The sequence below is a fragment of the Paramormyrops kingsleyae genome, chromosome 5, assembly GCF_048594095.1.
Source record: "Paramormyrops kingsleyae isolate MSU_618 chromosome 5, PKINGS_0.4, whole genome shotgun sequence".
NCBI classification, from domain to species: Eukaryota; Metazoa; Chordata; class Actinopteri; order Osteoglossiformes; family Mormyridae; genus Paramormyrops; species Paramormyrops kingsleyae.
In genome coordinates, this window is record NC_132801.1 from 17,817,856 (window position 1) to 17,837,150 (window position 19,295).

Sequence of the window (19,295 nt, forward strand, 5' to 3'; positions counted from 1 at the left end):
CATAAGTAGTCAAATAGCGCTTGGACCACAAGTTTTGCTCTCAAATGAATATGTTTGTGTGCATCTCTAAAAGGAGAGCAAGATGAGATGTATGAAAGGAAGCATTCCAATGTACCTGTACTTGTGGAAATGGCAAATAAAAAATTATTTTAAATACCTTAGTTAAAATCTTTGAATAGGCAAAATACTCCCATTCTATAAAACTATAATAGAATCTGCCATTTCTGTCAATCACTGTAGGCATCACGCCTCTAACAGAGCCTTGCTCCCGTGACTATTTATAATTCCTAATCCTGGGGTCAAGTGGAATCTGCCCTTCCAGATAACTTCCATTTATCTCAGGACAAAGTCACGTTGCCCTTTTGCCCGGCTTGTTTCTGTCAAACAAATGTCACACACTTTATAACATGCGGCCTGAAGGGGTTTGGACCATACCAACAAAAACATTGTTTTTGTCTTTCTCCATTTAGTTAAAAATGTGCTGCATGACAGCGTGTTTCAGCGAGAGATTTAAAAAGTGCTGGGTTCAGTGTTGGATACCAAAGGCAAATATTAGCCTTATTTGATGTCCTTTTGTTTTTGGTGCGCTGGTATGGTTTTTACGTCGAGCCGTGGAGATATTTCACATTACACTCAAATAGTTCCTGTGAATGAAAACTTAGGGCATAATTAAGAGCACTGCTAATAGGTGTGGCTGTTTTGGATCATCATCTACATACGTAGTTACTCAGAATGAAGGATGACGCTCAACAAAGCAAGCGAGTGACAAAGCTGCTCCTCTTTCAAATGCGGTGTGTTGTGGCCTTGTCGATGGGTTACATTGTCACAGTCAGCCCTGTCCTAACCTACTACATTGTATCTCTTAGCCTCACCTATATACAGTAAACTTATGCTTGTGTATGGAGTCCACTATTGGACTGGCATCCTGCCAGGGCCCCCAGCGTGATGTTTCCTGGAATAGGCTGCTCAATGCAACCCTCTTCCAGATAAGCTGTTGGTTGGATGGATGGATGTATTGCACATCTATAAGCATAGTACATCTATAAGTTTGAAGAATTCATGCAGCCCTATCTATATATCTGGAATGATAATTACTGGTGTTCAAACGACAGTCTGCTGCGAAAGGGCAGAGCGGCCTTGTGTCAGTGAAGCATAAGGGCTCTTAAGAGAGATCTTACGGTGAACTTTTAGAACATAAAATCAGAAATGGGATCTGTGCAACATCAAGAAAAAATTTATTCAACATTTCCAATACAAATGTCTTGTGAGCCTCAGAAACGGAGTTTGAAGCAGCATGCATGATTTTTTTCAAAATGCATATTTAAACAAAGCATGAGTAGCTGTTATCTGTAATGTAGGGATCTTTATTTATCTCTTTGTGAAACTGTCTCTGTTCAGGATGGTGAACAGGGCAACATGACATAGGGGAGGATTCCAGCATGGAACTTTTCTTTAAAAAACAACTGTCGCACCACCTGTTTCTCATTAATAACAGTTATACAAAACCACATCTATATTATCTAGATACAAAGCCATGAGTCGATAAATAACCACAGCCATTAAACATATTTACCCAGATGCCTTTATCTTATCAAACATACTCGAATTATTTCACATGGCAATCTGATTTGCCAAGGCTGCTGCAGTGCTCACTCCTGCTGAGTTTGTGATGCAGATATTTACACTAGCAAGAGAAAAACGAAGCAAGCAAAGCAAAGAAAAACCTACATGACACATCAGAACATGCAGTGAAATGCAATGACTGCTTTTTAATTTAAACCCTTTTCTCTGAAAACGATCTGCTAGAAACATGAGAGGCTAAAGGAGCAGGTTCTGACAAAGAATCACATACAGTAAATGGGCTTGACGCCACCCTGCCTCATACCTTTTGTTAATGTTTATTGACGGTATTGTAATGCTAATACTGCAGTTGCTGGAATTACAGCATATTCATTTAGAAAAAGAAAATATCTATTTCAGAAATGGTGTTGATTCTTGTCACTTTATGTTATTAGTTTACCAGAAGCAATTTATAGTCCCGAACCCCAAACACATGTGTTTTTTTTGTCTCTCAAGTGCATTCTGTTGATCTGTAATGGCATTTAATATTAATAAAAGTTTGATTCCAGTACAAGTAGGATGTACAAAGCAGGATTTCTTTTTTTGTTCCTTTCAATAGCTCCAGCTGGTGTTTGGAAGCATTTCCTCCTGAGGGCTTTGATAATGATGTAAATGGTATCTGCAAAGCTCTGTCTGTCTCTAGGCCTCTGTCAGCACCTCTGGCAGATGACAGCTCCCAAATCCCAGACCTCCATCTTCTCTTACGAGGCCAAAGAAACTATAATACCGCAGCAGTCACAATAAGGAAATTGTTCCTTTTTAATTAAGAAAATCGGATATATTCATGAAATCTGTTTTCGATTCTTTTGCAGTTATGTGTCCAGTGCCCAAATGCTATATTCATACTATGTTACCAGTTTAACTTTGAAATGGGCTAGATAATATTGTTTGTTAATAATGGTAAATGATTTAATGTTGCTTTTATCTTACATATTTGAAATTGTGGCTTGTGATGCTTATGCCTTTAATCGGCATCATTCTGTCCTCAGAATTTCACTGTAATTTAATCTAATCTGTTACGTCTGAAAAACATTGGTTGGGCAATTTTGAGGCCATATAAACAATGACGACTTCTGGGACTATGTCTGGTCATTTATATTCTTGACCTGTAGCTGGAAATCAAACAAATGGGTCTGGATCTAGCTCTGGATCTGAAACAGGACTTGAACAGAAATTCAGTGAAAACTACCTTTTGTAACTCTCAGAGCTTGGAGTTTGGACATGAAACGTGTTAGATTACACTGCGCTGGACACCTCATGAAGATGTCTGCAGTAGGAAGATGGTTTCTAAAACAAAAGAATAATGAAGATGCAGCCTGATTCTGAGCAGCATTTTAATTTCTACTAGGCATCATTATTGGTTTAAAAAATAATAATAATGCAATTTGAATTTCAAACTTATTAATGTAAATGCATGCATAAAATATTCTTTTTTTAATCAATATTACTTGTAAACCTCATCCCCAAAATATTACCACTGTATGTAAACCTTCTGCTTTACTGTTTTGTAACCATCAGCCTGGGGACAGACAATAAAAGGCCCTTTTGGACAAAGTGAAAGTACATTCCAGTCTTACATTTCTAATTACACTAATGTTAAGTGTATTTAATATGGAATATATAAGTACATTTTTACAGAATGCCATATATGCATGTGTCACGCCCCGCTCCTTCCGCTCCCAATGTGTGCCACGCCCACCTCATTACTCACCTGTTTCGCCCTGATTGTTCTCACCTGTGGCTCGTTATCCGTGGCTTGTCTTTTGTATTTAGTCCTCGTCTGAGTCAGTCTTCCCCAGACTCGTCATTGATGTTTACTGTCGTGTTACCCCGGTCCTGCTTCCCGAATAAAATCCCCGTTTCTACCCGACTTCCTGGCTCCTCTCCCCTGCTTGCCTGTTCGCCCACCGACGATCATGACAGCATGCATATTCAATACTATATAAAGCTGTACTGTTTGATAACCTCCTCCTTATGAGAATTAAAGCATATTGTTTTAGAGAATCAAGTAAATAAAACAACATACAGCACAACTAAAGTTGAAGGCTTTCAAATTACGTTATTTGATTTTTGAAAGTTACATATATTGGTACCAGGGTGTAGGTTTCAACACTGGTAGGAACCAAATCGGCGCTGAACCCCCTGCCCCCTAAGCACATGGTACCCTATTGGAAGGACATGTCCCTACTGTCCACACCCAGATCTATGCCCTTGCATTGATACATAGCAACAGACTTAGATCATCATCTCATGCATGTTAAAATGAAGTGATGCTCTATTATCCATTTGCATAAGTACATTGGAATGCTTTAGTTTTCACATATCCCATGCTGCTCTCCTTTGAGACATACAGCTGAGAGCGAAGCTTGGGGTCACAGTGCTGGGTCGGCCATTTATCTGGCACCGCAGTGCAGTTCTCAAGGGCCGCGCTCAAGGCGACAATGTGACTATTAGACTATTACTGACTGTGGGATTGGAACCAGCAACCTTGAACCTACCTATATATATGCATGTATGTATATAATATAATAATGAATGCATTCAGGACTTGAGTGCAATGCAATTTCTGAGTGTAGTTTCGGGAGGTGGGGGTAGTGGTTAGCACTGTCACCTCACACCTCTGGGACCTGGGCTTAAGTCTCCACCAGGGTTCCACGTGTGGAGTTTGCATGATCTCCCTGGGTCGTCGTGGGGTTTCCTTCAGATACTTCAGGTCCAAAAACATGCTGAGGCTAATTGGAGTTACCAAATTGCCCATAGATGTGCATGTGTGCGGGAACGGTGTGTGTGTGTGAGTGAGTGTGCCCTGCGATGGGTTGGCCCCCCATCCTGGGTTGTTCCTGCCTTGTGCCCATAGCCTCCAGGATAGGGTCTGGACCCCCCGCATCCCTTAGTAGGATAAGTGGTTTCAGAAAATGGATGGATGGATGGTTTAAGGGGATGAGTTTTCAGACTTTTGTTCAGCAAGAGCCTTGTCAAAGTGGGCTTGGCCAAAAAGAGAGTTTTGTGTTTCGAATGTAAAATAGAGATCAGTTAGCCACCAGTGATGGCAGGAGGCTACAGAGATTGAGGTGCAAAGATTTTATAATAGTCTTGGAAAGGGTGTGTAGATTTGTTTTGACAACATTGACTTACAGGGGTATTAATGAATCCTTTCTGGCGATGCAAGTTTATGGGTGTTACTTTCAGCAAATATTGTCTTTTATTTAACTGTTTTATTAAAAGCGATCTTGTACATGGATGCCACAGTGATTCTGTAGTTAACTTGATGAGTGATTTTGCTGCGCCAGGCCATGTCTGAGTGGTCCCTGTGATGGCCTTTCGTCCCGATCAGGGTACAGTACACCCTGCCTTCGGCTACATGCTTTCAGCAGAAGGGTTCAGGCTTACGGTGACCCTATGTTGGATAAACAGTAATGGAAAATGCATGGATGTAACAATGCTGTACAGAGCATACAGATCCACCGTAACATCAGATAATATCTAAGAGTTAACCCTAATCTTTGATGCAGAGCTTTGGTACATGTGCTCTATTTAAAATAAAACCACTGAAATATTTTTTGGCCTCCCACGTGGCATGAAGCCATCATTCTGGGGCGTAAGCAAGGGCAGAATCAATTACTGAGATATAAACACGTAAAAGCACAGAATAATATTGGGGTGTTTTACTTTGCGCAGTCCAGATTCCATGTGAGCTAACCTATGTGATTGCAGTCATTTTTTTTTTCTTTTGAATTCCTCTCAGATTACTTTTGCCAGCTCAAAAGACGTTTTGTAATTTCACACTAAAGAAAATGTTCCCTACCTTGGGTCTGGGAGGATCTGGGCCCAAGCTGTTATTGTCATTTTTTTTTTTTTGGCTTGTTTCTTCCCGAAAGTGCCGTTAATGAAGACCCTGCTTGAGTTAATGAAGCATGTTGAAATAGAGTCTTTACTTGGCTGTGACACCCCAAAATACTGAGGCATTTCACTTTCTGGCAAGGCTGCTAGACTAGAAATGATCGCCGTAACCATATATTGCAATATCTAGCTTTGTAAATCCTAATGGACATTAGATCTGTGGATGGAGAATAATTAAGTTGCTTTAATTTTAGATGCAGTACAGTACCTGTTATATGTTATCTGTGAAAGAGTTGAAGGAAAAGTTAGGGATCAGTGGAAAAGATCTCGTAGGACATGTATTGTAATCAAAGTGACACAAGCAACTATAAAAGCACAGAAATCTTGCAGAAAAAGCCAGTCATGTTTCAATAGATGTGGAAATTACAAGACACAGAGTAACAAAACAGTGATAGGCCTCTTGCCTTGTGCCTCTGATAAATGATTTAAGTGCACCATTTGTGAATGTTTACCTGCGGTTTCAGCCATTCCTCCAAGCTAGTCAGAACAGCGATGGTAAGCAGAGGACTGTAATTAAAGCGACATTGCAACTGAGACCAATGGGCTTCACGCAGATAAGAACCAGCTGCTGCATCTGCCAGGCCCATTCCCACAGTGACAAACCAATAGTTCCCTGTTTGTTGCGTTCATGTTTTCCAGGAGGCAGCTGCTTGTGTTGGCTCCTCGGGCTCTAGGTACAGCACAACAGGCACAACAGCAGATATCTACTCTGGCTGCTCTAACGCCGGCCTACACGGTCTGTAGCGGAGCCAGTCATACCAGAGGAAAGCAGGCTTCCTCATATCCACCTCCCCCAAGAGATAAAAATCAAAACTATAATAATATCAGACATGCAAAATAGTAATATAACTAATGAAGATCGTTACAGGGTCAAATGAAAGCTATGAGCAGATGCTACATGTTACGAGAAAAAAAAGTTAGTCACATTCTTCTTTGTCTGATGTGCAGCCCATTAATTAACGAATTCCTGTGACTGAAATGTGTAGTATTTTGTAATAAAAGTGAATTTTCATTAAGTAATGCTGTTCAGCAGGGGAGGTGAATGTGTGATTGATGATGTATAGCAAATATGACCACCATAAAAATATTTTGCATGTCCCAAGATCAAGAAATGTAAGGTAGTGTAGTATTCATTGTTACATTGGTATAAGGTTTTAGAGTATGTCAGCCCCCTTTTTAAGAGTCAGGCAGAAAAAAAGGTTTTATTTTTGTATTTAGTGTTTTATTACGAAATAAACCTGTTTCTGCTCACATATAATTGTATGTCTGCGCGTATAATGTCATTACCCATGCATGTTATTTATATGGTTTTATGGTGGGGAATTATTGTAAAACCACACATTTTAGAATGATTACAAATGCGTTACGCTAAATCAAATTGTTGATGGATTCGGAGTGGTTTAAAAGTGAAATATGTTCAGTACAGTTCATTTTACAAATAAAGAAACTTAGCCATCAGGGTGGCATGCCTTTAATGTGAGCACTGTTCCAGCGAAGTGTCCCTGCCCAAGTCATGTCCACTATTACAAAGAAGCGTACATCATAAATGGAGAGCGATGACTCATGCCTGGATGTGCTCCAATGAGAAGCTCCAATCAGTTTATTCAGATGAAACATGTCATCCTCATTGACACCAGGCCCAATTAAGGTGGGGATTAAGATAGGACTCTGTGACCTTCACTGGAATTTCACAAGGATGCAATGTGTTCATTGTCAAACTCACTGCTGAAACCCTACTTTAAGCACTTTCACCTGCTAATTAACTGATCCAAAAGCAAATCAGTAAAATTTGTGGGTTTACGGCGATCCAAAGAGGCACAGACGAATTTGTAACACAAGACATTTTTATATAAACAGTTTACATTGATTAAATAATGGAGTCAGGTCCAGAACACTTCACACTCTGTTGCTTTGTGTGTGATCTAGAACGAATAGCCAACATACCAAAATTAGTACTGCGGGAGTATTTTAAGCCTCAAAATGCAGTACAGGATCCACATTCTCAACAACAGCAATTCTAGTTAGTATGGAGCAATACAGAAGTGAACCTCAAAAAATAAAAGAAATGGCAAAAAAGAATGAAGAGGGGAATTATGTGATGAGTGGGCATTTTAAAATAAATTTATTGCTTGGTTTCTCTGAATTGACTGACTTAGATCTGCAGGAAGCCAGAAACAATGCCGTTATACTAATCCTGAGCACTTGGTGGCCACATTTCCAGCAGATCCACCAAACAAATTCAAGTAGTAGGACATTAGAACTATAAAAAACCAATTGAAACAATTGTTGAAAAGTTGAATAGGAGAGTTAAAAAACGGATACACAGAATACTCACTTTTTTAAATAAATACACTGAGACATTCCAAGGGATTATTCTGACTTATTTGAATATTTTAGATTTATAGCATGTGTCAGATATAGTTTAGATCTTAGTGACACAGCACATAGAGTTGGGGATCAGAGGAACTGTCTGTGTGTAGACTGTAGACAGTGTCTCCACAAAAGTTTTGCAGGCATGTAGCTAACCAAAATCAGAGCAAAACACAGACAAATGTTATGACTGTACTGGAGAGCTAGAGGGAGGATCATCTCCACTGTTTTGTCAGGATTATTTCTTATTTAAGACTGGGCAACATACTGACATAAAGAAAAGCTAAACAAAAAACGTGAGGAATTTTAACAAGTTGAAATGCAAATAATACAAATCATTTACTTCACGTTATACATAATCAACATCAGCTGCAACAGCAGACAAGGTATAGTTTTAGGGTGTTTATTTTATCTGTGGGAGATGTTACTTCTTTTGATATTTCCTAACGCAAATAGCTATACTGCGGCCCTTATTTCTACTATGACAATGACTCGGCTCGCTGACCACTGTTTACTATTACTCGTGTGCACTGCTGATCCCCAGACTACTTGGAAGACTGGTGTATATGTAACAGAGAGCTTGCTGGGATATCTGTGTGGTGACTGTCCTGGGGCAGACATTTCACAGGGGCGTCTGCAGCCCCCCTGGTAAGGTCTTTGCGGGAGGAGGGTTCTGTTGAGCCTTTGGTTTTTTGGACCCTCCCAGCACAGGGGAAATCATTCGCTCTCTTGTGGAGGGTCAGTGGTAGATGGGACCAAAAACCATTTACAAGTTTTGCTAGCTGACTACATTTAAGAAGCAACCCCAAGGGAAATGCGCAGTCACTAGCGTATAGAAGTTTAAAGGGATAGACTCCCTTTTTCCCACACTCTTAGCCCTCAAATGTTTTCTTTTTTTTAATTGAAGTACTTTCTTCCTACATTTGAGCTAGACTTGTTTGTTGTCATTTAAGCCAGCATCTGATTTGAAGAGAGAAGAGTGTTATTTATGTGGCTGTCCTTCTGACACTGGACCTAAATTCAGAACACAATGACACTTCTAGGATCTGAACATTCTTTACTCATTCGAAGCAAGTTCAGATCAGGTGAGTTGTTTCACTTGTGTGTTCCACATGTGAGCTTTATCTACTTTTATTCTGTTTTTTTTTTATATGCCTTTATTGTTCTCTTGTTTTAAAGGTTGTTGTAAGTCTGTTTTTTTTTGTTGTTGTTTTTCTTAGAACTGTTTTAAATGTTCATATAAATTGTGAATTATGACTAGCTTTTAGTGATTTATGACTGGCTTTTAACAAAATTTAAAAAGTTTTCCTTCTTTTGAGATTTGAGTTAGGACATTGTGGGATTGTTTCAACTAAACAGAATGTCTATACAAGTAAAGCACATATTTTTGACACCTGGTACTAATTTTACAAGTAACATCATCATCATCCTCATAATCTTCACCATCATTATTATTATTAACACCAAAGTATTTCCTGCCGATTTAAAGCATGAGTGCTGTCGTTTTGTGTTGATGAATTATCTGTAGACTGCAGGCATCATTTTAATTTGTAGATTTCTTAGTATGACATAAAACAGCTCATGCTGGCTCAAGGCTCCCCTTCTAAGTAAGTTTTAAAATCTGCAGCTGCTTATGTTACACGGGTCTATATGGAATGGTCTGTACTGCCACCTCTCTGGTGAAAATGTTACTAAAACTGACTTGGATAGTATACTGCCTGGGTAATATTACTAGAGAGACTGTCAGTGCTAGCAGATGTATTTCATTGTGGTTCTGAACAAGAAACCGCTACAGTAGTATATTACATAACATTTTTTTTTTCAGGGATAGTCATTACAAAGATTGTCCTTGTTATTTTAATTGTTTTTAAACTGGACTTTCCAAATTAATGTGAATATTTCAATTATCCGAATTTAAAGACTGACAACAATTTCAGACACTTTTTTTTTCCGAAATAAGTTTAGATCAGGTATTATTTAAAGTATTTTAGCAAAACAGCTGATATGCAGTTTTATAATTGCTATAATGTTATCAGCTTCCACCTGATAATTGTCTGCCGTTAAACATGGCTTAAACAACTAACACTAGAGTAAATTAGTCAGTCCGTCAAGGAAGCAAAAAATTACAAGCTTGCAGTCAGAAATGTGGCATGGCAAGAAACATTTAAGAGGCGGCTTGTTTTTTTCCACAAACATTTGGCCAGTAATATGCAGCAGATGTAGAACTCTGTTTACACATATGCATTCAATCAATGAAGACTTTTCTTTTAGTGGATGGTAACTTGCTGCTTTTACTTTTCCATACAAAATCTTGTTCCAGTCGGGACAGGTATTGATCTTCCTTCACTCTCAGCTGAAACCTTTGTTGGATTAGTCTCCTACCACAGCCAGTGTTCATAACGTCACTGTGTTAAAAAAAAAGTTAAGAATCAACACTCAACATTTAGGTCCGCCTTCATAATTTTGTCTGAATGTATGCGTAAGTCTATAAATGCTAAATATCTTTGCTGATAGCATAATAGGGGTCAAAAGATTCAGAAGGCAAGGGACATATATGCATGTCAGAGCTGTACAACTGCAGCTCACAAATACAGTCACATCCCATATCGAAAAATCTGTATCTGCTTTTTTCCCATGGTGCATGCTATGAATTTTCTAGAGGAGGCATTCCATTCTAATTGAAGCAAGGTGTATACTTCTGCTCCAGTTTGATAATTGGAGGGCTAATGGCTACAAGGATCACAATCAGGGGGACAGGTCAAGATAAATGAGGGAAAGCATGTTTCTGGTGGGTGTCTTTCACTTTTCAGCTCCAGAGTATCGGCAGGCACCAGGCAACAGAAGGAGAGCAGAGAGAAAGGAGCAGTATAGAAACACAGAGACCAAAGTAGCATGTACAACATATAAAGATGCCAGGTGGGACGCGGAGGTGGGAATATAGATTGCGGTTTCATTTCATGATGACTCTGTGTCCTTGGGAGAGAACTTATTTGTACTTAACAGCTGATGGTCTGATCTTAGGTCAGGACAGTGTTCTGTCCTATAGAAATGTACAAATGACCATTTCAATAATATTACCTAAAACTTTTGCATAGTGAATTCCAAATCATCTTAGGTTAAAAGGGAAACTGGAGAGGGAAAAGCAGAAAAACATTATACTGTAAGTAACGCTGAACTGGTAAAAAACGCTGTGCCTGTTCTATTACCATTGCGTGTCTTTTGTTATCATATTCTGCCTATGCCTGGAATGTCCACCAGGATTGTGACGTTGTAAGGGTTTACATTCTCTTTATCAACATTAACTGAATGGATGTAAATACTGCAGAGTGAACCTTATGCTTTATGTTTGCCCCATCAAATAGTTGTATTGAAAAAACGAATGACGGTTATGAATTCCTAATACTTTACTCAGGATTTAATACACAGCACTATAATTTAATACTACAGCATTCTTTGATTGTTGTGGCTTGTAATGTCTAGTCGACTAGCTACATTTTTTGGTATGATGTTTAGCCAGCACTTTCAACAAAAAAAAGAAGTTCCATTACATAATAATCATCTTGTAGATCAATAAGTATTACACTTTGTCCCAGCATATTCCTGGACGTCTTCTTTTTTCAGTTCGTTGAATGGTGCAACATGAACATAATTCAGAGTTGGAATATGTTTAAATGGCTGGCATTAATCATAGTGTGAACTGCTGATGTACATTCATGATGGTTACTGAAGCCAGCAATACAAAAATACTCCACAGTTTTCGTCATTTGCTGGAGGAAACATTGATTTTACACCATTGTTTGCTGTGAAGAGTTAGCGTCACCACCAAATAGCATGACTTGTATTAATACAAGCATTAGACAAAAGTTCAAATGTCTTTGTGGAGTTTGCGTGTTCTCTCCATGTTCTGTAGCTTTCCTCACTCTGTCCAGAAGCATGCAGTTAGGGTAACTGGTGTTTCTGAATTGCCCATAGAGTATGACTTTGAGTGTGTATGTGCCCTCTGATGGATTGGCATCTCGCCCAGGATGAATGCCAGCCTTGTGCCCAGTGTTGCCACTGAAAGCTTCCAGATGACCCTGTCCAGGTTAGACAGTTAAAATGAGCACTGGTGGATTAATCAATAAGTTGTGTAATTAACCAAATTTAAAGGTGGAGTAAATCAGCTCAGTCAGCACCACCAATGCAGTGCCTCGCTGGTTGCCAGAATCTTCAGTCCATTGGTTCATCGTTTTATTAAATCATTTAAAGCTGCTTGTAAATACGCAATCCTTTGTTCAGCATTATTTTCTGCTTTTGAACTGATTGAGTATGAAGCACTAAAGTACTACAAATGTGTCTTCTCTGTATCAACCAACAGAACCAACAATCTAACATAAAAATGATTACTGTCTGGTGATTACGGTGTAGCAAAAACATTGCAGAAGAGAACTATAAAAGCCTGGCCACAAGATAATTAAAACCCCCATGTATTGATTGTACCATGATGCAGAACTAAAACAATGGGCTTCCTATCCTCAGAGCTGGTACCTTGTTGTGGCAAACACCTACAGTATAGGAGAGCTGTCGTAGTTGGAAAAAAAGTCTTTTTTTCCTGCTCCTTAGATATTCCTAAACTCTCTTGAACCCCGAACAACTCATTAATCTCTGTATCCTGCTGACTGGTATTCCAGTTGTATCCCACAAGTCACAAAATATGATTCAGTGATGTCCCTGTGATATTTCTCTGAACAACTACATATGTACATTGAAATTATTATTTCCATCCCATGCAATGCAGTGCATATTAACCAAAATATGACAAAGTCTCATTAATGCATCAAAATTATGCTGAAATTGCTTTCAAAATTATTTTCCGAGCTTGATTGGCATTCCAACATGACATGCTTGTATATGTTACTACTGAGAGCAATTAATGAAGTACACAATCTTTTTATCATTCGACAGACAATGACTTTAAGGAGAACTTTGGGCTGAGGCCACTGTACGTAATCCAGGATGCCCAGTGAATCTGAGAGTCTTTTGTCTGAATGTACACTACCGTCAGTTTTGCATGCGCAGAGTCTGTGGTTCACATTGACTGAGTGTGCAGGTCATGGTAGAGGCACAGATTCAGTCCAAGAGCTCAGGAGAGGTTGCTACATATGTGTTGGGTTCAGCCCTACATTTGAGTGACCTTGCAACACTCCACACCCAAAGACCACACACTGCAGGGAAGTTTGTTTAAAAGGTGGGAGCCATGTTTATCATAGTTGAACATCCTGTTTTAAGAAATATTTGTTAGCTTACAATTTTTTTTTCATTTTATTTTCTTTTCATGTTTTTCAGAAGAGTATTTCCCCAAATTACATACAGTGAATATTTCCCAGGCTATTGAATCAAATTTTTTAAATTGTGACATTCTTTCCCATCCGACAACCTCATTTTAGTTGTTTTCTTTTCATTTTTATAACTTAAGAAATCAACAGTTTCTAAACTTTATACTGCTAAACTTCCAAATGACATGTCTGTGATGAGTTATAGCAATGAGAATATCATTGCATAGTAAGATGCTTTTGTTAAATTACAAATTCACTTGGTTATCCATAAAATGTAGTTGACTTACAAGTTTGTCCTTGTTAGTTGGTCCTTCTCATATTTCAGTTTGCTGAAACAACGAAGTTGCTGGATCACTATCTATAGAATGATTTGGATTGCTTCACATCCGTGTATTTTATGTTTGACTCATTACTAGAGCTGCAGTTTGTGATGTGCCGGTTAGATTGACCTAAGAACTTTCAGCAGAGTACCGTGCATTACATGACTAATAATCACCTGGCCTTTCCATAGTGCAATCAGCAAAATCACATTATTTCCACTTTAACCAGGAGTGGTCTAACGTAAAACAAAACATAACTATGTATCTAACGTCAAATTTGTTTCTCGCTCACACTGTAATAATTCAGCACTTACCCTGCATCTCCCATACTAATATACTGTGGAATTAAAAAAAAAATCACACAAATTCATGCAAACAAACATTTAACATATTCGCAGGCTTATGGGTAGATTTAGATTAAATCAAACAGTCTGTTTCCCACTTCCCCCTCCCCCGCCCAGTCCTGCAGTTACGACTCCAGCAGAGGAGGACACGAGAGCAGCTTGCAGACCAGGGCATCATGCCTCGTGAGTAATACATATAATATGATTTATACATATTCCATATTTTTGTTTACCTCCACCTTTGGGCCAACAAGTGGTTTTTAAAGCAACAGATCTGAGTCATGTGTGCAGAGTGAACTCTGGGAGCTCTTCATACACGGGGAGGGATAACCAAGCCGCAGAAACATATGTCATTGTTTTTACAAGCTAATGAACATACTTGGAAACCAGAGGCTCATTTCTTTTGTTTCTTTTTTCTTTTTAATCCAGTCTTTTTAATGGAGGTTATGGAGGTTATAATCTTGTCATATGCCACTGACAGCTAGCAGGCAACAGCAGGGCCAGAAGCTGACCTCAGTGGAATCTCATGTGCTTGTCGGGCCTGCATTGTTCGGGCTTGCAGGCAGATACATTTACATGACTAGCACCTGTTTAAACCGCAACCGGCTTTGAGCAGCACTCAGTTGTTGCCATAACAATGGATTTTGTTATCACACCCAACACTCACATTTTGAAATTTTGTCCTGTATTGTGTGATCACAGTAATTCCCGTATAAGTAGAAAGGAAATTTAGTCTGTTTACTTGCTGAATCTCTTCCATTAATTGATGAAGGGTGGAAGTAGGTGAAGATCAGGGAAAACAAGTTATTTTCTTTTTAAGAACGGTAAAGCAGTTGGCAAACAAGAAAGTTTTCCAATGCTAAAAGTCAGACCAGGAAATTATGACAACAGAATTCATATTCTTTAAAACTGAGTCTTGTCTTACAAGAACAAGGGTTGGATACTTTTTATAAATCATCGAATACTGGTACTTAAAAATGAATTCTCACATTAAAAATGGTTGATGGAACGTTGTCCTGATTTGCTAGCAAAAAATAAGGGTTTAAAAGACTCACAGAGCAGTACTGTGAGTTACAAACAACATACTGTATTTACTTCATTTGATCAAGTCATTTGTAAAGACACTGCTGGAAAAGAGATTATTCAATTAGTTTTAGCTTTTTGAAATGGTACAAGTAGGACGGAGATAACTGGTTTACAAGTGTGTAAGGAAAGGGAATTCCAATGCTAGTCCTATCAATTTCAGAGAGTCAGTCGGAGATAAAAGAGCCACAGAGAATGCGATTGGCTAGACCATGGCCCTTTTAAAAGAAATTTGGATTGCCACTTTATCTCTTGATTGTAGGCAAGAGGTTGCAGAGGGAGATAGAACCTTTTTGAAGATTTTAGTGGGTGCTTTCTAACAGCTTTCTTACCTCTTTGAAATGCAACTTTCACAGAATGTATTGCGTACCAAGCGATACAGTTGGCACGTATAATTTTTATTTGTGCATGAGAAGTAAACCCTGAAGGGAATCATCATTTATATTATGCTTCAGAAAATTTTAAAAATTATTAGATTTTTTTCTTTTTAATCAGATGGTCATTAATCATGTTTCATAGACTGCTTTTTGTGTGTCATATCATTCTTTCAAATGATTTTGTGTGCGTTATATTCCCATTTACTAAAACTTGGTTCTCGCAATACTGAAATATGAATATGCTTTATTCTTGGATAAAAGAATTTGGTTGCATAATAGTAATAATAACGATAATAATAATCTGCACGTTTGGGGATAATCTTATACTTTGTGGTCTTAAGTAGCTCTGCAGACTACTTGAAGGATTTTTATTATTGGAAGAGATTTTATGTTAATCTTTTATGGGCTTGATATTTCAATCTTTTTTGTCTATTTTGGAAGATGGTCAATGTGTATAGTCTGTGTATACATTTCTGCCAGGAACATCTGGTGTTTATTAGGCTCTTTAACATGTAGTCAGGCCTCTCAGGGTTGTTTGGACTGTGGCCTGGGAGGAGCTGGAGGACGCACTGCTCGGCGTGCGTGTGGCTTGTTCCCTGGTCTCTCTGGGTCTCTCACAGTTGGGAGATCTCTCTCAATGGAAGAATATATCAATTCTCTAGGTCTGCAGTTCATTCTTCACTGATTGTCTGTGTGGTCTGTCGTATAAAGAACAGTCTGTCAGTGAATGTCACTGAATGGTAATGTAAATCAACCCTTACTACTTCCCAGGTCCGTTTGTGTTCCCTCGCAGAATCTCTCAGGTTTATCACTGCTTTCACTGTATATAAAAAGAGAAAGCATTGAGAGGTACTGTATTTACTGAGAATCTCCACAAAATTCAGTTCAAACTGTTTAAGTTTCACCTTAATTATTTTCTGCTATCAACTAACTTGGTAAGTAAACTTGTGATAATAAAACATCGCCTTGTTTATTAATGTCAGGTAAATATCGGTGATGGCGAAATAAAAAGTTAATTTGACGGATTACTTAAGACATCCAACCTATGGCCCCACTGTCGCATGTTTCATTCCCTGCAAAGGCTGCAGGTCACTACGGAAAGCCTTATCTGCATTATCTCTCAAGCCCCCTATTGGAATGGCTGCCATGTGCTAAGCATTTCATGTGGCCCACTATATGTTTTATGTACGACTATACTTTCTTCTTGAATAACAGGTTCTTTTCGGCATAATATTAAATGTATGGATGATATTTTGCTTTTGCATCAATGGTTTTCCTGTCATCATAATCTAGTCACTATCCATGTTGTTAAAGCCTTATACATCTGTTTGCAATATTTGAAGCTCAGAGCACAATTATAGGAATCAGCATCTGTGATAAAAATTAAGTGCAGTTTATGTTGTTGACCTTATTTTAAACTGTACAATACAAACACATTAAGCAGACTTCAGTATCCTTCTTGTAAGATGTAGTTTTTAAAGTATTTGTGTGTAATTGAGTGCATATGTATAACTGGTTTTTCAGATGAAAATACAGTTTGTATCCTTACTTTGGAGTTACGACATGCACTAACAAGTTAAGTTCGTTACTGACAGACTGTTTTAAACATGGGTATATGTTTCATACAGTAATACATTTTTTTTGTAATACAAAGATTGCAAAGCTTAAGCAACAGATCAAATATGGAAATGAATGTTATGTATTCCGAAATGAATGTTATGTATTCTGAAGTCAGGTAGTGCCAGTGTATATTTTTGCAGAGTTAATTAGCTAAACTTTTTCTTAAAGATCTCAGTGTACCTTGTAATCAGATTTCATTGTTTATTTTACAGCACTGAAGAGTCCAGCTGCATTCCAAGAACAGAGAAGAAGTATTGAACGGTCCAAGGTAACAGAAACGAACGCCATAAACTTAATATAAATCAACAGAAATGTGCTTTTCAACCCTGAGACATTTTTGGGGAAGATATGATAAAACAGAAGTGCTGTATTAAATATTATACTTCAGATTCTGTCCTTATTGCCAACAGTAAGGTAAGACCATAGCTTAGCCCGAATTCCCCTATCCTAATAACCGTTTACTTAATTTCTTTAATCAAGTATCTTTTGTTATCATGAATGTAGCTTTCCGCTATAAATTGCTCAGATAACAGAGTTCTTATTTCAGGTTTAGCCTCCTGAGAAATTAATCAGTCCTGTCAGTTACATCTGACGTTCTGGAAAAGTTGCAAATTTCGCCGTACATTTATTACTATATTTGTATGCCGATCATCACAAATACTCCACAAATACTTCTTTGACAAGAACTAAGAATGGAAATATCTCATTTTCAATCACCGTCTTTGGCAGAAAATTTATTTTACAGTCCCATTTGGGGATGCTTTAAGGGGAGAATTCTCATTGAAAGGATGTAATACATGTGATACTGAGGTAATCCCATAGACACAAGACGAGAATGGAGATATGTAACCTTGAAGACATAGAATTAGGGATAAACAGAAGCTCATTAAAATACTTGGTGAAAGAGGCAGAGAAATTGGCAGATGTTCAGCCCTCCTTGAGCATTATGTATCTTAAACATCCTCATCCATCCCAGGTGTACATTCCTGCAAAAAAGTTCTTTGAAAGTTCCATTCATTTATATATTTGTGGTAGCTGCTTTTCTGAAAGGGGATGCATCACATACCTTCAGCGTGTAATCAAAGCTGTTACCCATTTATGTTTTATGATCTCTCATTGTATTTTGTGATAAAAGAATAACATCAAACTTTTTTTAATGGTGTACATTTCTGTGTTAAAACAAAAGTACATAGATGACTGCAATGGATACTGTCATGTTTTGCAGACTGGGGATTTCTTAAGGCATAAAATTAGAGGTAGACAAGAGAAGTCCGATTTGCTCAACATGCATATTTTACGAGGTAAGAAACACATTTTTTGTTATTTGTATATTTGTTTTTTTATATATATATATAAAAAGTTATATGGTGCTTGGATGCCCAGTTGATGAAGTTACACTCTAATCAAAATAATTACTTTGATTATTCAATAATACAAACAGACCATTTACACACAACATTAAGCTCCACATTTAACACAGAAATTTCATTATCATTACTGATTATTTTGGAATTCTGAGCTCTTCTACAAATCCCAAAGGACCCATAAAAAAATCTATGAGTGTATAATAAAGTATAATAAATATATAGAGAGAGAGTATAATTAAATGAATTGATAAGTTCTTTTTTCTGACATGGATAATACAATAAGATACTTTCTGAAGAACAATCGGGTTTTGTGGAATTTCCAGTGGTTATTTTAAAATATATCTAAATAATATAATAGTATAGATCTGGCCTACAGGAGATGCCAAGCATAAAAACGGAAGCTGCCTGCATATAATGGCGCTAAGACAGATACTAAGACGCGATGTATTGCTGTTTGGAGTGAGTATGATAGAGCACAAATGAGTCGCAGCTTATTATCTCTATGCCAACAAAGACACATTTCAGGAAGCATTACGCAAACCGCTTACGTACTATATCACTTCATTCATGCATCCTATATGTGCTTCTGACAGGCACTATTGCAGTGGATTAATGGTGCTTATCATTATGTTTACTGTACAGACTCAGCCACCGAGGGCTCCGTACAAGCGACTCAGATGAAACTAAAGCGAGCCAGGCTTGCCGACGATCTTAATCAGAAAATCGCTCTAAGACCCGGCCCTTTGGAGCTGGTAGAAAAGAATATCATTCCCGTTGATTCAGCTATCAAAGAAGCTGCAATGAAAGGTATCTAAAAAAAATAGAGAGAATGTTTTAATTCCAAATTATATTGCAGTAGATAGGGTACTTTCTCCCTGTCTGTAATTTTTTTTTTTTCTTCAGCACCTGGTTTATTACATGAATTGCACACCCCCACTAAAATTCAACACATGGCCTGAAAATCTGTATTGTTCACATG

At 38.0% G+C, this 19,295-nt stretch overlaps 1 protein-coding gene across 14 annotated transcripts in view; it reads left to right on the top strand.

The window, feature by feature from the left end:
• The window catches only part of myocd (myocardin), a 111,231-nt gene that overhangs the window by 78,076 nt on the left and 13,860 nt on the right, over nt 1–19,295 (top strand). For 8 of the 14 annotated variants that reach the window (XM_072712268.1, XM_072712271.1, XM_072712270.1 and 5 more), the window contains 4 exons: nt 13,987–14,052; nt 17,162–17,217; nt 18,175–18,250; nt 18,959–19,123. In XM_072712268.1, coding sequence (XP_072568369.1) covers nt 13,987–14,052; nt 17,162–17,217; nt 18,175–18,250; nt 18,959–19,123 — 363 coding nt within the window. Of the gene's footprint in view, nt 1–8,502; nt 8,539–8,571; nt 8,976–13,986; nt 14,053–17,161; nt 17,218–18,174; nt 18,251–18,958; nt 19,124–19,295 lie in introns of those variants that run through there. The other 6 variants (XM_023837253.2, XM_072712277.1, XM_072712274.1 and 3 more) reach the window with 5 other exon arrangements.